General features: G+C 34.4%; 2 protein-coding genes across 4 annotated transcripts in view; both read left to right on the top strand.

The window, feature by feature from the left end:
* LOC139969106 (uncharacterized) overlaps positions 1–7,624 on the top strand; it is a 113,864-nt gene extending 106,240 nt beyond the window's left edge. For 2 of the 3 annotated variants that reach the window (XM_071973888.1, XM_071973887.1), the window contains exons 6-12: positions 659–1,006; positions 1,755–1,874; positions 3,491–3,838; positions 4,597–4,719; positions 5,357–5,704; positions 6,021–6,137; positions 7,156–7,624. In XM_071973888.1, the coding sequence (XP_071829989.1) occupies positions 659–1,006; positions 1,755–1,874; positions 3,491–3,838; positions 4,597–4,719; positions 5,357–5,704; positions 6,021–6,137; positions 7,156–7,511 (1,760 nt within the window). In that variant the 3' untranslated portion in view covers positions 7,512–7,624. The remainder of the gene's footprint in view (positions 1–658; positions 1,007–1,754; positions 1,875–3,490; positions 3,839–4,596; positions 4,720–5,356; positions 5,705–6,020; positions 6,138–7,155) is intronic. The other variant, XM_071973886.1, reaches the window with a different exon arrangement.
* A 2,852-nt stretch (positions 7,625–10,476) lies between these two features.
* LOC139969108 (adhesion G-protein coupled receptor G2-like) lies at positions 10,477–18,999 on the top strand. The gene is made up of 11 exons (XM_071973891.1): positions 10,477–10,599; positions 10,885–11,010; positions 11,261–11,373; positions 11,743–11,889; positions 12,402–12,774; positions 13,180–13,406; positions 13,764–13,928; positions 14,358–14,464; positions 15,031–15,308; positions 16,471–16,531; positions 17,079–18,999. The coding sequence occupies exons 1-11, from the start codon at positions 10,506–10,508 to the stop codon at positions 17,548–17,550; spliced, it is 2,163 nt and encodes a 720-aa protein (XP_071829992.1). The 5' UTR covers positions 10,477–10,505; the 3' UTR covers positions 17,551–18,999.
* The last annotated feature ends 1,547 nt before the right edge of the window (positions 19,000–20,546 follow it).

The raw sequence follows: 20,546 nt of genomic DNA, 5'->3' as shown, positions 1-20,546 counted from the left end.
TAATTTATAGAAAGATCAAGAACATTATATAGCCTATTAAATTGTATTGAAATTGTGTGAAAAACTTTCCATCAATGATTATTCTTCATATAGTCGTCGTGGATGGTGCTCAGTGTTGGGCTACATGGCCAGAGCTTGAGTGAACTCGGAATTTTCGTTTAGTTCGGTACTATGATATTTCAAAATTCCGCACGATGAATTGTCGACAACGATATGTAAACATTATATTATATATACATCATATACAACTGAATCGCATAAAAGTAATATATTAACACATTAGTTCATAGATAAAGAATTATGTTACAAGTAATACATTTTGTCATAAGTGACACATTATGTCATAAAAAAAGACGTTTTATTATAATTTTTATAATGTCATTGGTAACACCTTTTGTTATAAGGAACACATTATGTCCTTAGTAACACAATATGTTGTAAGGAACGTATAATGTCATCAGAAATACATCATGTCATAAGTAACACATTATAGCAAAGGTAACAAATTATAGCATCAGTAATTAGATAAAGAAGGCAGCACAGTTTATAATGTTTTGATTTAAAGCATGTGGGATTGTTATAGACTGAACCGTATTGGTAAAATCAACACTGAAGGAAACTGAATTTGAAAACTGAGGATCCTCATATTTCTTTCCAGATATTTACAATGTTACATCACGTCATAACATAACGTCGCACAATACTGATACTGGATCATATCTATGCAACCTTCATCAAGAGGAGGTTTACATCGCACCCGATGGTCTGCATCTGCTTCTCACCATTGAGTATTTCAACACTGACTACGGAGACTACCTTAGAGTTGGCAATGGGAATGTATCAAACGAAAGAAATATTCTGCTGTACGATCAAGGGCCATTTAATAATGAAATACGTGTTTTATCAGAGGAAAACATTATGTGGTTGACCTTCATAACAGATCATGATAACAACGTGAGGGTCGGATTTAGTGGTTTTGTGGAACCGGTTAACATGACGTTAGAAGGTAAGATACATCATATTTTCCTGTTCTTGTTCAATTTCTTATAAGTGACAAGCCAAATAGGTAGAAATGAATATTAATGGTAAATGTTTTGAAATCGTTACCGTGTACATTATTCTCGATTTTTTTAAGTTCTAGATGTCGCTTTTTAAGTTAATATTAATAACAATTGCAATACCTGGCCATGCATATGTTCTCAAAACCAGACCCAAACATGACACCCGATAATAAGGATCCACTTTGCTGCACACGATCATCGCGATGTTAGTCCTGCACATATTTATGTATTTATTTTACACTATAGGGTAAACTCGGTTAGCGTAACGCTTATCTACCCTGAGGCCCTGAAATCCAAAAGCAAAGTAGAAAAAGAAAAAACAATAAGAATACAATCGTGAATGATATGATGGCAATAAAAAGGGAAAACAATACATTTATAAACGATAACGGCATAAACTGTAACATGGAACAATCAATGAAATGAAATTAAGAGCATAATAAATTAGTTAAATTACATAGCGTATTAAATAAAGTTGGTCAATCGTCGGGTGAAAATCATAGTTTAGCAAGAAGCCTGTCACATGCAAACTTTTAATTTGAATTACGTCTATAAGCGTTATTCTGTGCAGTTGAAACCCATTCTGTGTTTTAGCTTATAAATAGTGTACGTGCAATGTTCATGTAGTCACATAGGTTGGTCTTAAAAGTGAATGTGCAGTAATATCGTATTATTATTTGTATTTGCCATCAGAACTCGATTGTGGAAACGATTTTAATTGTAAGAATGGAGCTTGTATATCTCAGAGGTCTGTTTGCGACAATCGTGATAACTGTGCTAACGGTTTTGATACGATAGGTTTCATCCTCTCAGGTGAGTCATGTACTAGGATAACAGTTATATATACAGTATATAACAAAATATGTTATTTTGTCTGTTTACTTTCTGTTTATTACTTGCAAACGAAACGGGAAAGTACACCAAGAGTCACTGTAACATTTGACTGATAATTTATATCATAGACTGAACTATAGTATGGCAGGTGTATGCAACCTGTTAATGCAGACATGTTAAATAAAGTCGCCGTACAATACTTCGTAGTAACTGATAATGCGCACCAAAGTAAAAGCCCGGTATTGGAATTGTGACTCTACAACATTGCCGCTCAGTTTTAAAATGCAACACAGAGATAATAATGGAAATGATATCCTCCAACCTAACAATATTATGTTTATAACCGAATGTCGGAAAATCTAATTGAGAATCACCATCTGCCCAAGCTGGACAACGTAAGCTTTGTTGTCCAGGATGACCCAGATCATCCGTTGCATGATCATTTCTCTGGGCGAATTATTGGTTAAAGTGGAAGGATGAGATCCCAATTACTAGTACAAACCGTTACAAACATACCTTCGTCCCGATGGCTATCACATATTGTCACAGTTTTTACACTAGGTATTCGGGATTTCATAAGGTTTAATTAATTTAATAGTACTTACACTAGGTAGTCAGGTTTATTTCTGTTTTGAAATATGCGTTTCCTTCTTTCTTTTTTCCCCCTTAGTGCAATAAATGGTTTAAATTAATTCTTTGTGATTTAAACCTTTGATCGTATCTGTCATTTATTCTGTTTTATCTAGTCTTAGTCGATCTTGATTGTTTGCTGTACTTGCCTATATTTGGTGCTTAATAAAGTTTATTTGAATTTGAATTTGTATCTATTGTCCATCTATTGGTATTAAAGTCCGGTATACTTTGGCAACGTTTGAATGAACTGTCTTTAAGTTAATATAACACTTTATTCCACAGGATTGTTCTCTGTTGGTATATAAGTTCAAGCGGGTGTTTTTGTTTCCCCATGCAAATATAGCCTCTTTAGATTTCTCTTCAAAGAAATTGATTTGTAAAAATTACTTGCTTTTCCGGCAATATGACAGTAATCCAATCAACGCATTATTGGAGTATAATAAAATGGATACATCTGAAACCAATTTGAATGTGTTACGTTTGGAACAGTTTTCAAATACCAAACCAGATCGTTTTGTAACATTTTAATGAATTGTTAAATATAAAAATAAATGAAATATTTATCATGCAGCTGTCTATGTTGTAACTGGCCGCTTTAACGTTATATCATACAATTTCGATACGAGGACATATCCGGGCAACTTTCATCGCACCCGATGGTGTGCATCTGCTTCTCAACATTGAGTATTTCAACACAGAGTACGAAGACTACCTCAAAGTTGGCAATGGCATTTTTCCAAACGAAAGAAATATTCTACTGTACGATCAAGGGAAATTAAAAATTAAATTCGTGTTTTACCATAGTAAAACGTTATGTGATTGACCAAGCTTCACATCTGATAGCTATTACAGTTATGATGGTTTCAGCGGTTTCGTGGAACCAGTTAATATGACGTTATATGGTAAGATAAATCATACGTTCCTTTTTTTTACCTTCTGAGGATCCTTATATTCCTTTCCAGATATTTACAATGTTACATCACGTCATAACATAAAATCGCACAATAATGATACTGGATCATATCTATGCAACCTTTATCAAGAGGAGGTTTACATCGCACCCGATGGTCTGCATCTGCTTTTCACCATTGAGTCTTTCAACACTGAATACGGAGACTACCTTAGAGTTGGCAATGGGAATGTAACAAACGAAAGAAATATTCTGCTGTACGATCGAGGGCCATTTTATAATGAAATTCGTGTTTTATCAGAGGAAAACATTATGTGGTTGACCTTCATAACAGATCATGATAACAACGTGGAGGTCGGATTTAGTGGTTTCGTGGAACCGGTTAACATGACGCTAGAAGGTAAGATACATCATACTTCCCTTTCTTGTTCAATTTCTCAGAAGTGACAAGCCAAATAGGTGGAAATGAATATTCATGGTAAATGTTTTGAAATCGTTACCGTGTACATTATTTCGATTTTTTAAGTCCTAGATATCGCTTTTTAAGTTACCAATTTAATATCAATTGCAATACCTGGCCATGCATATGTTCTCAAAACAAGACCCAAACATGACACCTGATTATAAGGATCTACTTTGCTCCACACTACATTACAACATATGAAACTATTATTACATCGCGATTATTGCAATGTTAGTCCTGCACATAACGTGTCAAAACCATAGTTTTACAAGAAGTTTGTGACATGCAAAATTTAAATTTGAATTACGTCTATATAAAATTCTGTGCAGTTGAAACTACATTTTGTCTTTCAGCTTATAAATAGTGTACGTTTGCTCTTTCAGAATCTCCATTGCCACATGCGTTTCCATCAATATGTATTTTTCGGTCGAATTACATTCATTTTACTTGAATACGATATTACAATGCTCTTAACATTTAAAAAACCGTTAACTAGGGTAAATCTATTTCGATCCAATGTTTTAACTTGAAAGTAATTCCTTTCCGTAGTCATCTGATTATTCTTACTATAGTTTTACATTATATACCAATTGATTGAATGTCGAGTTCACAACACATTCAGGTGATGACTGATTTAGAAATATGAGCAAGTAACTACAGCGCCTGTTTCTTCTGTGTGAAATATTTACCAACAGAGCTCCATTGCGGAAACGAATTCAATTGTCAGAACGGCGCATGTATACCACATACATCTACTTGCAACGACAATCGTCAAAATTGTGCTAACGATGTCGACAGGACAGGAGTAACTATGTCAGGTATGGGTATTTTATTATGAAACTAATGCTGTCAGCTGTGAAAGTTTACGCTAGTATTTTGAAAATATGGTCCAATATAATTCGTGCAATCTGGGAGCATCCAATTGTACACTGATGCTTTATGAAAGAAAATAAAATAGGTAAAAAGCCCGAGCCCATTTGACTATACTCGCGTATTGTACCAAGCCTACCTGTGTATATTCTAACTTACTTAATGAATATATAATAATAATACTACTGCATAGAGCCATACAGAGAACTTTTCAGTTAACAGTTGCGGGAAATGTCGGTTATATTGTGTGGATAACACTTAGTGATGGTTTAAAACAATATATCCCTCTGCTGGTCTCGTTTAATTAGTTTTGTAATGTCCGCCCTACCATCAAAATTAGTTTGCATAGAACACAATAGTTTTAGTAAGTAAATCAAACAAAATATGGACTTATAACTTTCCCCCATTTTATAGCGGGAAACCATAAACAACTGTAATTATTTCCAATTGACAAAATCATATAAACTTTTCAAGGCTGAACTGTTACAAATGACGGTTTATCAATTAGTGAGTGTAAAATTCAATGAAACGTTTACGAACATCTTATAAACATATTTTCTTATAAAACATCTTTTATGTGTGCAGATGTTTGGAGTATCACAACCCTTCGCAACATAACATCGGACAATTTTGCGAACAAGGATTACCCATGTAACCTTGTTCAAGAGCAGGTTTTCTATGCACCAGATGGACTAAGGCTGCTCCTTACCATCGATTACCTGCAAACTGGTTATTTCACTGACATTCTGAGAGTAGGCAACGGGAACATCACAACTGAGGGACACATTTTAAAGTACTCGGGTGGACCATTCAATGATGAGATAAAGGTTTTATCAGAAACAAATGTGATGTGGTTGAGATTTACCACGGATAATGACTACAATGGTGGTGGGTTTAGTGGATTCATAAGACCAGTTAGCACTACCGTTGATGGTGAGTAGAATATCCGCTATAATAAATAAAAAATATTAGTTAAATAAAAAGATCGGAAGGACTGCAATGCGAACCGTAAAGGTATCAGAGATGACGAAAAACACGCGTTCGCACTATTTAGGTCTGTTTAGATATTTCGGCTTCCTGAAGTTCGCTAACGCGGTAGACACAATATTACATAAGATTTGTTTGTCTTCGACTTCAGTTCGTTATGACAAATTTATGCTGTCAAGATACTGCAGGTTCTTTCTAATGTTTAAAACTGATATGCAGAATCGTTCAGTATACTACCTGCCTTCAATATTTTTTTCAACAGAACTAGATTGTGAAAACCAGTTTAATTGCTTAAACGGAGCTTGCATAGCACAAAGCTCCGTTTGCGACAATGAAGAGAACTGTGCTAATGGTCTCGACACTAGTGTTAGCCTTTCAGGTAAGCGATTACGACTGCTTTCTTGCTAAGATCAAAATAAACAAGAATTAATAATGAAACTAGGGTATCAAATAAAAAAAAAATCGCATTCTGCTTAATGCATTAAATAAATACAGAACATGCTACTAGATTAACAGACTACTCTCTGTCGGTTGACCTTTAACAAATGCTGTCATATAAACCAAAGATGGTGGTCGTGTTGTGTCCCCTAAGGATATTTAGAAAGGTAACATCCCACATTAACTACAAAAACATACCGAATTGAGGCCATAGTCGTCATCTCCAGATAGCACGTACTTTCCGGGCGAAGTATACAAAAGTGATATATTCCTCCCTAATGGAGATTTCCTCCAAATTGCCAAAGGATGGAGCTTAGTAAGCAAGGGGCCTTATGATAAGACGGAGCTTTATTTTACCATATTCACATTTCAACCAGAGACGTTCAATTTTACCCTGTCAGTTTCACATGGTATCCACTATTATTACGACATGTTATATGACTAACAGCGTAACAAATGTATTTCGCTTAAATGTTGTCTATTCTCTGACTATTGGAACACACAAAAACGATAAATATGTTAACTTTATCAAATTACGGGTTTCTATGAACAGATTCACTTATAAATAAATATATATCTATATATATATATATATATATATACATATATATATATATATATATCTATATATATATAAAAATATAAATATATATATATATATATCTATATATATATTTATATTTATATATATATATATATTTATATATATATTTATATATATATATATATATATATATATATATATATATTTATATATATATATTTATATCAAAAAATATATATAAATACTTTATATATTTCATGTGCGAACTCATACTTTGAATATGAGAAGAAAAACTATTTAATCCATGATAAAGAATAAAATATTGACTAATACTTAACATGTTAGCAGATGTATCTAATTATATTGTAACACAAATCAACGGCTACTTATATACATACATATGTTCTTTTTACAGAAACTACATATGTCAACACAAGCTACAACGTGAGTTCGTATATGTTTGACTCTGGCGGGTACCCGTGCAAGCTGCAACAAGAGGAGTTTTTCATCGCACCCGACGGACTCAATATTCTCCTAACTATTGAATATCTATTTACGGAGGAACTGTATGATGTGCTGAGAATTGGCAACGGTAATGATATCAGACAAGGACTTCTTCGAGAGTATTCTGGAGGACCATTTGTTAATGAAATAGAAATATTATCAGAAGGAACCATGATGTGGTTGACACTCCTTGCGGACGGTTCTGTTAATTCTATAGGTTTCAGAGGTTTTGTAAAATCAGTAAATGCAACAGCAGACAGTAAGTGAATTCATTTTCGTCCCAATTTTCGTGAAAAGAGCAATATGGTTTATTAGTAACTTATATAAGATTTAGTGACCTTTGAAGAAAGTCTTAGTGCTTATTAGTTTGTTTTTACGCTCGTTTCAAAGGCATCAAGTTTCCGAATGATAAGTTATGACTTTGCAGGAAAGCTGATAACTATAAAAAGTAATGTTCTCCCTAACGTTGGTTATATAAAAAATATAAGTTATATTAAATTTAGAAAGAAAACCCGTTTTGTGATCGATTAATAGATTCCAGCAAAATGTTCTTTGTGATTGATAATCATATAATAGAATGTGTCATTTATAGTCGTCAAACTCTTTTGCCAAAAAAAAAAATACTACATAAAAGTATTTTATCATAACAGCAGAACAGAAACCACGATCAGATCGTAGATGGATGAAACTGGATGGAGAGAAATAACTTCATTCCCTTTACCTGCAGAATTAAACTGTGGAAAGTAACTTTAATTGTAAGAACTGGGCGTGTATATCAATAGCGTAGTTGTGCGACACAATTGTTCAAATGGATATGACGAAGCAGGTTGACTCAAGTTAACAGTAATTACATAACATCGATTTTAGCATTGACATGTAAAGGAGAAATGGAATGATAATGTAACTTACCCGAAGGATTGAATCTCAATGATCGTAAAAGGTCGTTAAATATATACTCGATTAGGATTAGTCTTTTCTCCATGCTACGTGATATCGGGGGACTGTTATTGTAAAGATCTGCATTTCTTTCTGATCAGGTTTTATGTTGGTGCATGGGTCTGTTGTGTATTTCACATGTCCTCAAAAATCAACTTTAGGCACGGCTTCAGATAACCTTCGTTGAATTGTGGATGTCGTTGCTGTTTTAATACAGTGCGGAATTGTCTTAAATATATATGATTAGTTTGAATTCTCTCGACAGTAACAAGCAACTCTCATTTTAAAACTAAGGTTAAATGCCGTTTCATTTCAAGTTTAAGTTATCTTAAACTAAAAAGATTTTCGGATGGAAATTCAACGGTAATGATAGTGCAGTGTGTCTTTATGGAGAGTGGATTTCTGAAGATGCGTTTTGCAATGGTTAGGAAGAGCGACATATTGTATAATGCACTGAAGCAGTGTTATTTATCAGCATTTGGTTTCCATCCATATAATTCATTGTCTTAACATTTACATGTCATTGACATAATACCACTGATTAATGGATTGTATTATTCCTCCTACAAGCTTTACCGTGTGCTGAACCACATCCACCAGATGAATTGGTTTCTCACATTCCTGATTTACCAGACGGGGAGTTGTATCCAAATGGAACTGAAATCATCTATGAATGTCCGAAAGGATGGGATTCTAAGGGTAATGATAGTGCAGTGTGTCTTTATGGAGAATGGACTTCTGAAGATGCTTTCTGTGAAGGTGACTTTGATAAATTAACCAATTTTTAAATGTAAATGCTTTTGATATTTCATTTCTCGATCCATTGCTATATATTATATTACAGTATGTAACTAAAAGTGAGGATATCAAGTTGTCTTTTCTTTTTCTCAAAAGCTTCATCGTGTAGCGAGCCTTTATCGAACGATACCGTTGTGCTCCACAGTCCCGATTTACCAGAAGAGCAGTTGTATCCAAATGGCACTGAAAATCATGTATGAATGTCCGGAAGGATGGAAATTGTACGGTAGTGATAGTGCAGTGTGTCTTTATGGAGAGTGGACTTCTGAAGATGCGTTTTGCCAAGGTTAGTAAAAGCGACGTGTTTCATAACGCACCGAAGCAGTGTTTTTTATCATCGATTGCTTTCCATCCATATAATTCATTGTCTTAACATTGACATATTATTTTCATATTATCACTGATTAATGGATTGTATTATTCCTCCTACAAGCTTTACCGTGTGCTGAACCACATCCACCAGATGAATTGGTTTCTCACATTCCTGATTTACCAGACGGGGAGTTGTATCCAAATGGAACTGAAATCATCTATGAATGTCCGAAAGGATGGGATTCTAAGGGTAATGATAGTGCAGTGTGTCTTTATGGAGAATGGACTTCTGAAGATGCTTTCTGTGAAGGTGAGTTTGATAAATTAACCAATTTTTAATGTAAATGCTTTTGATATTTCATTTCTTGATCCATTGCTTTATATTATACTACAGTATGTAACTAAAAGTGAGGATATCAAGTTGTCTTTTCTTTTTCTCAAAAGCTTCATCGTGTAGCGAGCCTTTATCGAACGATACCGTTGTGCTCCACAGTCCCGATTTACCAGAAGAGCAGTTGTATCCAAATGGCACTGAAATCATGTATGAATGTCCGGAAGGATGGAAATTGTACGGTAGTGATAGTGCAGTGTGTCTTTATGCAGAGTGGACTTCTGAAGATGCGTTTTGCCAAGGTTAGTAAAAGCGACGTGTTTCATAATGCACCGAAGCAGTGTTATTTATCAGCAATTCATTGCTTTCCATCCATAGAATTCATTGTCTAAACATTTACATATCATTTACATAATATCACTTATCAGTGGATTGTATTATTCCTCCTACAAGCTTTACCGTGTGCTGAACCACATCCACCAGATGAATTGGTTTCTCACATTCCCGATTTACCAGACGGGGAGTTGTATCTAAATGGCACTAAAATCATGTATGAATGTCCGGAAGGATGGAAATTCAACGGTAATGATAGTGCAGTGTGTCTTTATGGAGAGTGGACTTCTGAAGATGCGTTTTGCCAAGGTTAGTAAGAGCGACATATTTTATAACGCACCGAAGCAGTGTTTTTTATCATCGATTGCTTTCCATCCATATAATTCATTGTCTTAACATTGACATATTATTTTCATAATATCACTGATTAATGGATTGTATTATTCCTCCTACAAGCTTTACCGTGTGCTGAACCACATCCACCAGATGAATTGGTTTCTCACATTCCTGATTTACCAGACGGGGAGTTGTATCTAAATGGCACTGAAATCATGTATGAATGTCCGGAAGGATGGAAATTCAACGGTAATGATAGTGCAGTGTGTCTTTATGGAGAGTGGACTTCTGAAGATGCGTTTTGCCAAGGTTAGTAAGAGCGACATATTTTATAACGCACCGAAGCAGTGTTATTTATCTTCATTGCTTTCCAACCATATAATTCATTTTCTAAACATTTGCATATCATTTACATAATATCACTGATTAATGGATTGTATTATTACTCCTTATTCCTTTTTTGTTACAACGAGTGATCTCCACAACTCTGTTATCCATCATTATGTATAACCTATAACATTAAGTTACGTTGTGATATCAGAAACTTCAATATGATCATATGGTTATTGTAGTCATGCTCTTTTACAATTTCAGAGATACTTCCCACAATGTGTCCATTTCAAAGTCTTTCTTTTTCTGGTGTGCAACTTACATTTCGGGCTACTTACCCTGGATCACATGTTAACTCAATACAAAACTGCAGTGAAGAATCTTCAAACGGTAAATGCTCCTTTCCTCTTCCAGAAATGTTCCCATAGCTTATTGCCGGTGGTTACATTGATTATTGTAACAGGTGCAAAGTGAACTTGAAAAGTTTGGGTTCATTTCTCAGTTATTAGAAAAAAGGAAATTGGTTTAAATTGGCAACATATTTTGAGTTTGCTTCCTTTCCTCTTGTCTGTGATATGCTAATACGTAACTTAATGCAGTGTTTCATCCAGCCTTATATGGGGCTCTCTCTTATAATTAGCATACCAGCCTTTGGCCATGAGATTTTGCGATGAGGATGGATGGGAGGAACCAGTTCTCACATCATGTTACACTCCAGAAGACGCGGCAGATGTGGTGGAGAGAATTGCTAATGTGAGTTTGTGAAGTTACATTGCTCGATGTGGACACTTAATTTCCCCAGCTCTGCATTAAAATGAATAGAATGAAAACAGTACAGTGGCTTTTGAGATGGACTCGTGTATTTCATAAGACATCGATTCTGTTGTCAATGATGTCTTATTGGCCATGCAACCCTTTGACTTGCCACCATCTCCTTACTCCAATTAACTGTTTCATCTGTCTGAAATTGAAGTTGTGTCCTCTGCTTTTTAGGCTGCCTTTGAAAGAGATCGATGGGCATAATTTTATACGTTTGATTTTTTATTTACAATATTAAATTAAAATTTAGTTACCGTAGTCACAATGATCATTTTAATAGCAATACATTGACTTATCTCGCAGACGACTGTAACCGAGGAAAATGTCGATGAGGTTGCCAGCGATCTAGCACTTGTAACAACTCAGACGGAAGATCTTGACGTATCAGAGGTAGAAGATGTGGCCGAGTCATTACGAAACATTGCTAATGTCAATAGTTCTTCACCAGAAGTAAGTAATGCCTGATTATACATTAGGTGCAATTCATTGTTTATGTCTACGCCGGTAAAGCTGTGAAGATGTTCGTTTTTACCTGTTTTTACATTTATCTTAAATAATGGTATCCTATCATAGACTTATTTTGCTGAATTGAATTTATATTTGTGAAATCAGAGATAGCAGTTTGAACACATTAGATACATCGCCGCAGGTTACCATTTATATCAAAAGAGAAACCATTTACCACTGTCAATCTCCGCTCAGTTGCATAAACTTCGATGTCAATTGCCTCTTATGGAAATATTTTGCGTCCAGATAATGCCGGCATTAGCCCGACGATTTTAGTGTGTAGCACCGATTACATGCACATGGCTCTGCTACCATCGTTAAAATTCAACGGTGAAATTTAACATCAGTATTTCAATAACAAGTATTTCTGATTTCAAGCATATGAAAGGATTTCTTTTACAGAATCCTATAATTTCACAATAAACATTACCTATTCGTTTGTATTCATTTTAAAGGTTACAGAGTCCGTAGTAGGGACGGTGAACAACCTAATGGAAGTACATGAAAGAAGTTTGGAACAAACTGTCGTATCTAGTAGTGTCATTGTATCCTTGGAACAGCAAATATCTAATGTTCAAAAAAATCCTAACAACTTTACGGACGTACAACATAACGTTGGCGTTCAAGCAGTTAAGTTAGACCCAGACATAACCAAGGCGGTCACATTTATCAATTTACCGCCAAGTAATACCACTGGCCGAGATGCTTTGAATGCTGATCTTGCCGAGGAAAACACACGGCTATATAACGATGAGCAGGAAGTACGAACAGATAACAGCACAACATCGATTTATGTACCATCAATGATATTGGAACTAGCATTGGAAGGTAAAGGTCACTATTGAAGCGATGTATTTATGCTATTAATTTACGACGAAGTATCACTGCAAACTCCGATTTCAATCAAACGTCAGTCATGTCAATTCTTTCTTCAAAACCCATTACACAATATAATAATCATTTTACAATATTGAATTAACAATGAACGATGTACATTGGACAAACATTGAGGGCTGTCACAAAAACGTAATCAAAAATCTTGGGAATTGAATTTACTGTTCATTTGAGAAGATGCCTTTTGCAATATGTTTCGCATGAAATGACATATCGAACCAAACACACATGTCATAATATGAGTCCAATGTTTTGTTTTATTTTTCTAAATCATAAATACTCACATATACCTCGTGCAACATCTTAGAAAGTAATTATTAACTTTTTCTCCGGTTTCAGTTGATCCAACTATTACTCACGTTCCAATTAGCTTCTTCATTTACAAGGATTCCCGATTATTTCAAACGAGTCAAGCTTCATCGACTTCTGCACCCGAGAAAGATAGAAGCAAGAACAGACAAGAAATTGCTAGTCAAGTTATTGCAGCGACCTTAGAGGTAGCTAACGTTGTCATTAAGGATCTACCGCCTGAAAATTCTATCGTTACCAGGTTTACAATAGCACCCGTAAGTCCATATAGGGCATTTACTGTCCACTAATTACAAAGTAAACACTTGTATTGTTCATAACGAATTCTATCCTTGTCTTGTAACTAATATTCAGCCAACATTCTGTCGCATACTTGTTTGCGATGCTTTAGTGTTTAGTTAATAGAGAAATACACATTTTCTGTTAACAGTTCACGTGGACCTGCAGTTCCAGGTTTAAGCTGAAACATTTCTTCCTAACAAATCTTTTACTGCACTTCAAATGTTAAAGAAAATAAGAAATATGTATAATTATATTTTTGGTTATATTTAGGGCAGAAAAGTAAACTCTATCAAAAGAGAGGTAATATCTTGTATTTTTAATTTTAAATTTAGCCTCTTGGACAAAACGAAGTTGTAAAAGAAGAAAAGTGCGTCTTCTGGTCAGTTTCAGAGGAAGGCAATGGAGGAACATGGTCCGCTGAAGGTTGCACATTAACCAAAGACAAGAATCAGACAGTGTGCACATGTAACCATCTTACCAGCTTCGCCGTGCTCGTCGTAAGTTACGTATTAGACAGAAGAAAAATGCAGGCATTGACACGTTCTATGAGTTGTGTTGACGTGTAGCTTAACATAATTTGTGTTTATACGTTAATCCATAGTTAATGTAACGTAATATACTTAATTCACCTTGATTTAACCGTTCTTTAGCCTACGTCTGAAGTCACAACATAACTCTCCTATATTTCTAGGTTTAATCATATGCCCTTCTCTATAGATAACTTTGATATATGTTACTGAATGAAATTTAGTTACGGATTGTGACGGATTGTCTATGAAGAACAATTTGTGCTCATGCGCATATCAAATGTATAATGTATAATCCCCGCTGCCTGGGCAATCAGGATGCTTTGCCCCAACCTTATCTGAGAAATCATTCGAGCGTAACTAGTTTGAATTTGTATTTATTTCTACACTTGTCTAAAGGGAATTGGCTCAGATCTTCCAGAAGCCCTTTCAATTATAACCGTAGTAGGGTCATCTCTTTCGATAAGTGGCTTAATTCTTTGCATCTCATCATTATCACTAATAGGGTAAGTGCATTATTTTCTCAGCTTGTAAGTACCTTCTATTTGTGTGATGTTCCGGTATCAATCTGGTAATGACTCAGTCTTCGTCTTCTTGATTCTAATAACAGGAACATTCCAAATCCCATGCAATACTGTACTATAAAATAGAAGATTCCTCATTAAATTTATCTCATATATATATATACTTAAATTGGTTACTGAGTATCAAAAAGCACAGTTTGAATATTATATACGATAATAATGATGTTTAATATATAATTATTACGGTAGTGGAATGAAACTCATATTGTCTACGTTAATGTGTTTTTCTCTCGAATATTTCATGGTCTGATGTAGCTCAATGAATCGAATGTTGTTAGGTTGTTGTAGTAAAGTATTGACCCTACAATAAACTTTAATTTTCAGTTAGCATTGACTTATCAATTACTTTAAAATACGCCGATATTTAACAAACATTTTAATCCTCCATTTGGCTTATTAATTTTGTAAAGAAATCGCGGATTTTTGTCATCATACGGGACTTGGTAAATTGTATTGATTCATCTTGATTTATATTTCCGTTCTTACAGAGGACTACGAACGAAGCAAGCATCACAAATCCATCTCAATCTTTGCCTATGCTTGTTAGCTTTCTACGTAGTTTTCCTGGTGGGAGATTTCGTCATCGACAAGCCAAGACATTGCAATAATATTGCTACAACGATACACTACTTATGTTTGACGACTGTAGCGTGGATGTCTGTAGAAGCATTGCACATGTACTTGCTGTTTGTCAAATTTAAAACACCCAAATTGTTTCAGTTGAAACTAAAGTATTTTGTTTCCGTGTCTGCTGTGTCCGTATACGGTATGTATTGTGTGAAGTATTTTGTTACATTTCCATTTGATGCTAATGAAAAGTTCGTGTTTTGTTCTCTGAGGTTTCAAACTGCATTGTTAAAAGTTTAGTTTTCAGTCTATGAAGAAAAAAAAGGTGATGATCGCTCTTTGGCTGAGTCACTGTAATCATCTGTGCATACCAATTTACGCTTTCCTTACAGAATACCAATTAATGAAACTCTTACCGAATAAAGGTTAATTGAATTTGATAATACGTTACTAAATAATTGTCCCAAAACAGACTTTTGTCTTGGAGACAATGATATCATATCAAGGTGATCCACAATCAAAAGTTTTGCATTTATTTCTAGCTAATGCATTGTCAGAATTGATGCATTTTCTGTTATGAAAGTTGTATCATTGATTTGGATTACACTTAACATTAAAATGTGTGTTATTTTTATTGACTAACATGGTAAACGACACTAACTTAGAACTTTCATCAGTTCGTCTAGTCAGGGTGCAGTGTGCTCTTCGTCGTGTTACTTATCTATAGTGAATTCACTATCACCTTCCGTTTCAAAATTCAATTATTTCTAATTAGATGTATCGTTAGGAAGCGATAAATTTGCTTAAGGTTGTAACACATAAATTGATCATATGTATCGGAAGCACAGTGCTTCTTAAACAGGTGAATGGTTCACCGAAGGGTGAATGAAGTTATCGTGGGGTGAATGAAACTAGAGGGATGAATGAGAGTGACTGAAACAGGAAGGGTGGATGACTTAATTTACTCAGATATCTATATTTTCTTCTATACATAAACATTTTGTGATAAAGATTCAAGGGTGAATGACACTGAAATAGCTAAAGACACACTGTATCACAGTGATAATAGCATAAATAAATAAAAAAAGGGTAATGAAAACCCTTTAGTATCTTGCTTCTGTGCCAATATTCAGTTGGTTGTGACTTCGAAATTTTAATTTCCAGTGTTCTTATATTTGATGAAAATTATCATTCTGATAACTTACTTCAATGAACGAATCTGTTGATGAATAATTTGTTTATACAATTTTGATTTGATTTTGCTGTAAAACGAAACATTATTTTTGTATTTTTTTATCTCTGTTTACTTCATTATTAATATTTCAAGACCAAATTTAAAAAATGTAAATTTTCCTCCAAAGGCCTGTGCTTGATCCCTGTTTTGAGTGTGCTCTTCCTTTCATCTCAAGAAGTAGATGGATAGTAAGTTGTTTTGTTGTTGTCAAAATATCATAATAGTTCCATTTATATAATTTGTTTTAAGTAACAACATTCGAATATATGTAGAATGAGATATTGTAGCTTAAAGTTTCTTCAATATCTTGCCTAACAACTGTGCAAAATCAATATAATTGGACCTTTTGTTCAAGATGGTTATGTTTATTTGTTATTTAATATAAAAAGAACAGTAGTTTAATAGCTTGTCATGGGTAAGGTATCGGGTGTTTTTTCTTACTATTTTCATATCAAGGAATGAAAAATGCAGCGTTAAATTAGATGACAAATTCAATATACTATGTCGAATTCCGTTTTCTGTTAATTGTATTGCAAACTTAATGCGTTTAACTACTCAAATATTGTTAACATTTAATAGGAAGAGAAAGTATGCAGTGATAACAGAACAAATTCAATTTGACAAAGATATTTAACGAATACTACTGGTGATACATGATAAATGTGGATTCATATCTGGTCCTATTAAAAGGAATATTTGGTAATCTGAAGTATTTTATTGTTTCATACTTCGCAGTTGTTTTTTGCCCTCGGGTCAAGGACTACTTTTTGGACTTATTTTGGAAGTACTGGTAATGGTCTTGTTTAACTTGGTTGTATTTATTCTTCTTCTTCGTAACATCGTCTTCCGTCCGATAATGTCAAGTAATGCCAAGGAATACAAGAAGAAAGAGATGTTCTCAAGGTTGCAGCAGTTCGTCGTATTCTGGTTTCTCCTAGGAATGTCATGGATTTTTGGTTTTTTGGCAATGATTCCTAACCGAGAGTCTGTTGTATTTGAATATTTGTTTTGCCTGTTTACGTCCCTTCAAGGATTCATTTTATTCATTTTCATCTGCTTGAAAAATCCAGAGGTGGTAAATAGATTCAAGAAAACTAGGGCCTACCTTAGTGAATGGAGTAACGAGAAGAATAAATCTAGCTCTAAGACACGTCGTACAGGTGAAAGTAACTCCACACAACGAGCTGCACAGTCAAGCGAACTATAAAGTGACAAGTCTGAAAGGTTCATTAAACATCATGTACACTTCCAAACTTCATTACTTATTTTGCTATATAACCATCAAGTTAATCACACTGCTTTACTTTACTATACTACACGCATATCGTCAAAGTTTTGCTATATATTTGATAATGGACAACAACAATATTATCCTTTTCCTTATTTTGGATGAATGAACATTTATTTAGGAAATGTTTTGAAACTTTCCTCCCACAAAGACTAGCAATGCGTCTTTTTCAGTTTTACTCGGAGACTTGTCCTTTCAAATTAAAATTCATTTACGTCTAATTCGAATAATGTCGATATTAGTTAAGTTTGCACTAATCCTGGGGTGTTATATACGATATCTAACGTAGAGGCATACGAAGTACAATCTGTTAACATCGGAGACCAAAGTCAGCATTTCTCAAATTATGCGTAATCGTTAAAATATAAATGTGCCACTGGTTAATAGAAAGCAGACAAGTTTTCATTTTGTATCCAATTAATCTTTTAAATTACAGATTCTCCATTAATGTAATTTCACTTTAAGTTATTCATTTATTTTAAAAATAAAGAAATGTTTGAACCCAGCGTAAAAAAAAATTAGCGGCAAATAGTATCTCCTTTTTGAATTTCTTGTATGAAGACAATTATAATTGGTCGTTTGAACATGAGCGTTTAAGATCCGATAGAAGTACAGTACAATTTTTTATAGCAAAAATGTCGACAAGTCATCAGTGAATAGTGTGTTGCAAGTCAAAACTCAACTACGGCAAAATAATTGCAGTATACAGAGACATTATACAACGACTTTGTGGGCTCTCAATCACTGCTTCTCTATTGGACACTTCCTTTCTCAAGAATCAATCGCTATGTTAAATTCACACACCAGAAACAAATCCACTTCACGACCGGTTTCGTCCTATTGGGACTTATCAGGCGAAGGTAGGAATCGAACACCGGACTTTCTCGCCACAGACCGAATAACGCAACCCTCGACCACAGTAATTCAACTACTGTGAATGCGTATGAATAGCTATAAATAACTCTCTATGAGAGCGTATTACGCAAATGGTATGATTGTACAAGGTGCATCCCTTGTGCTCTTAAAACTGACAATTTATATCAATATTATTAATTTTCCTCTAAGATATGGACCTATTATCGAAGTTTTATTGCCTGGTTGGAAGCAGAATGGGCCGCTCTATCACATAGGCCTGTTTAGGGAACAATTAAAAAAATCACGATTTCGACCAAATTTGAAAAAGACATACTAAAAAGTCATATACCCTTATCAAAATGTCAAATTTCGACCAAAAATCGAATCTTTCCGATTTCGATCAGGATGGATTATATCGATTCCTTGTCATTTAATCCAACAAAAAAAATCGGTTGACTGAGCTATTATTTTCTTAAAAATGACATTTGAACATTGACATCAATATTATATCATTTTCCTATAAGATATGGACCTATTATCGCAGTTTTATTGCCTGGTTGGTAAAAGAATGAGCCGCTCTATCATATAAGTCTGTTTCGGGAACAATTTGATATGAAATCACGTCAAGATATGGTTTTTAAATTTCATTTTACACCGAAATATGACTATTTATTCTGCTCTGATCACATGGAAAGGAATCAAAAGGGCGCCACACATCCCAGGTACAATTTTGGGAAGAATTAAGAAAGTCGTGATTTTGGCCAAAATCGAACAAAATCATAAGGGTATTATAATCCCTTACAAAATTGCCAAATCTCGGCCAAAAATCAAAGTTCTCAAATTTCTCTCAGGATACTTATACGGTTTCCCAGAACCTAAATAAACGCTTCTCTCGCAACAACAGTGGAATTCGACGAATTTTCAGTCATTTAAATTTGATATGAAATCACGTCAAGATATGGTTTTTAAATTTCAATTTTCACCGAAATATGACTGTTCACATATCCGATCACATGGAAAGAAATCAAAAGGGCGCCTTACAAAATTGCCAAATTTCGGACAAAAATGAAAGTTCTCAAATTTCTCTCAGGATACTTATACGGGTTCCCAGAACCTAACAGAATCGAACAATCCAGAATCCCAAAATCGAACAAAATCATAAGTACAAAATCAACCTTACAAAATTGCCAAATCTGGGCCAAAAATGAAAGTTCTCAAATTTCTCTCAGAATACTTATACGGGTTCCCAGAACCTAAATAAACGCTTCTCTCGCAACAAAAGTGGAATTCGACGAAGTTTTAGACATTTAAATTTGATATGAAATCACGTCAAGATATGGTTTTTAAATTTCATTTTTCATCGAAATATGAGTGTTTATTCGGCTTTGATCACATGGAAAGGAATCAAAAGGGCGCCAGACTCCCCAGGTACAATTTAGGGAAGAATGAAAAAAAGTCGTGATTTTGGCCAAAATCCAACAAAATCATAAGGGTATTATAGCCTTACAAAATTGCCAAATTCGGCCAAAAATGAAAGTTCTCAAATTTCTCTCAGGATACTTATACGGGTTCCCAGAACCTAAATAAACGCTTCTCTCGCAACAAAAGTGGAATTCGACGAAGTTTTAGTCATTTAAATTTGATATGAAATCACGTCAAGATATGGTTTTTTTAAATTCATATTTTTCATCGAAATATGAGTGTTTATTCTGCTCTGATCACATGGAAAGGAATCAAAAGGGCGCCATACTCCCCAGGTACAATTTTGGAAAGAATTAAAAAAGTCGTGATTTTTGCCAAAATCGAACAAAATCATAAGGGTATAGCCTTACAAAATTGCCAAATTTCGGCCAAAAATGAAAGTTCTCAAATTTCTCTCAGGATACTTATACGGGTTCCCAGAACCTAAATAAACGCTTCTCTTGTGACAAAAGTGGAATTCGACGAAGTTTTAGTCATTTAAATTTGATATGAAATCACGTCAAGATGTGGTTTTTAAATTTCATTTTTCACCGAAATATGAGTGTTTATTCTGCTTTGATCACATGGAAAGGAATCAA

The sequence above is a fragment of the Apostichopus japonicus genome, chromosome 6 (genome assembly GCF_037975245.1).
Source record: "Apostichopus japonicus isolate 1M-3 chromosome 6, ASM3797524v1, whole genome shotgun sequence".
NCBI classification, from domain to species: Eukaryota; Metazoa; Echinodermata; class Holothuroidea; order Aspidochirotida; family Stichopodidae; genus Apostichopus; species Apostichopus japonicus.
Note: the sequence above shows the minus strand (reverse complement) of the source record. Positions and strands in the feature narration are given on the sequence as shown.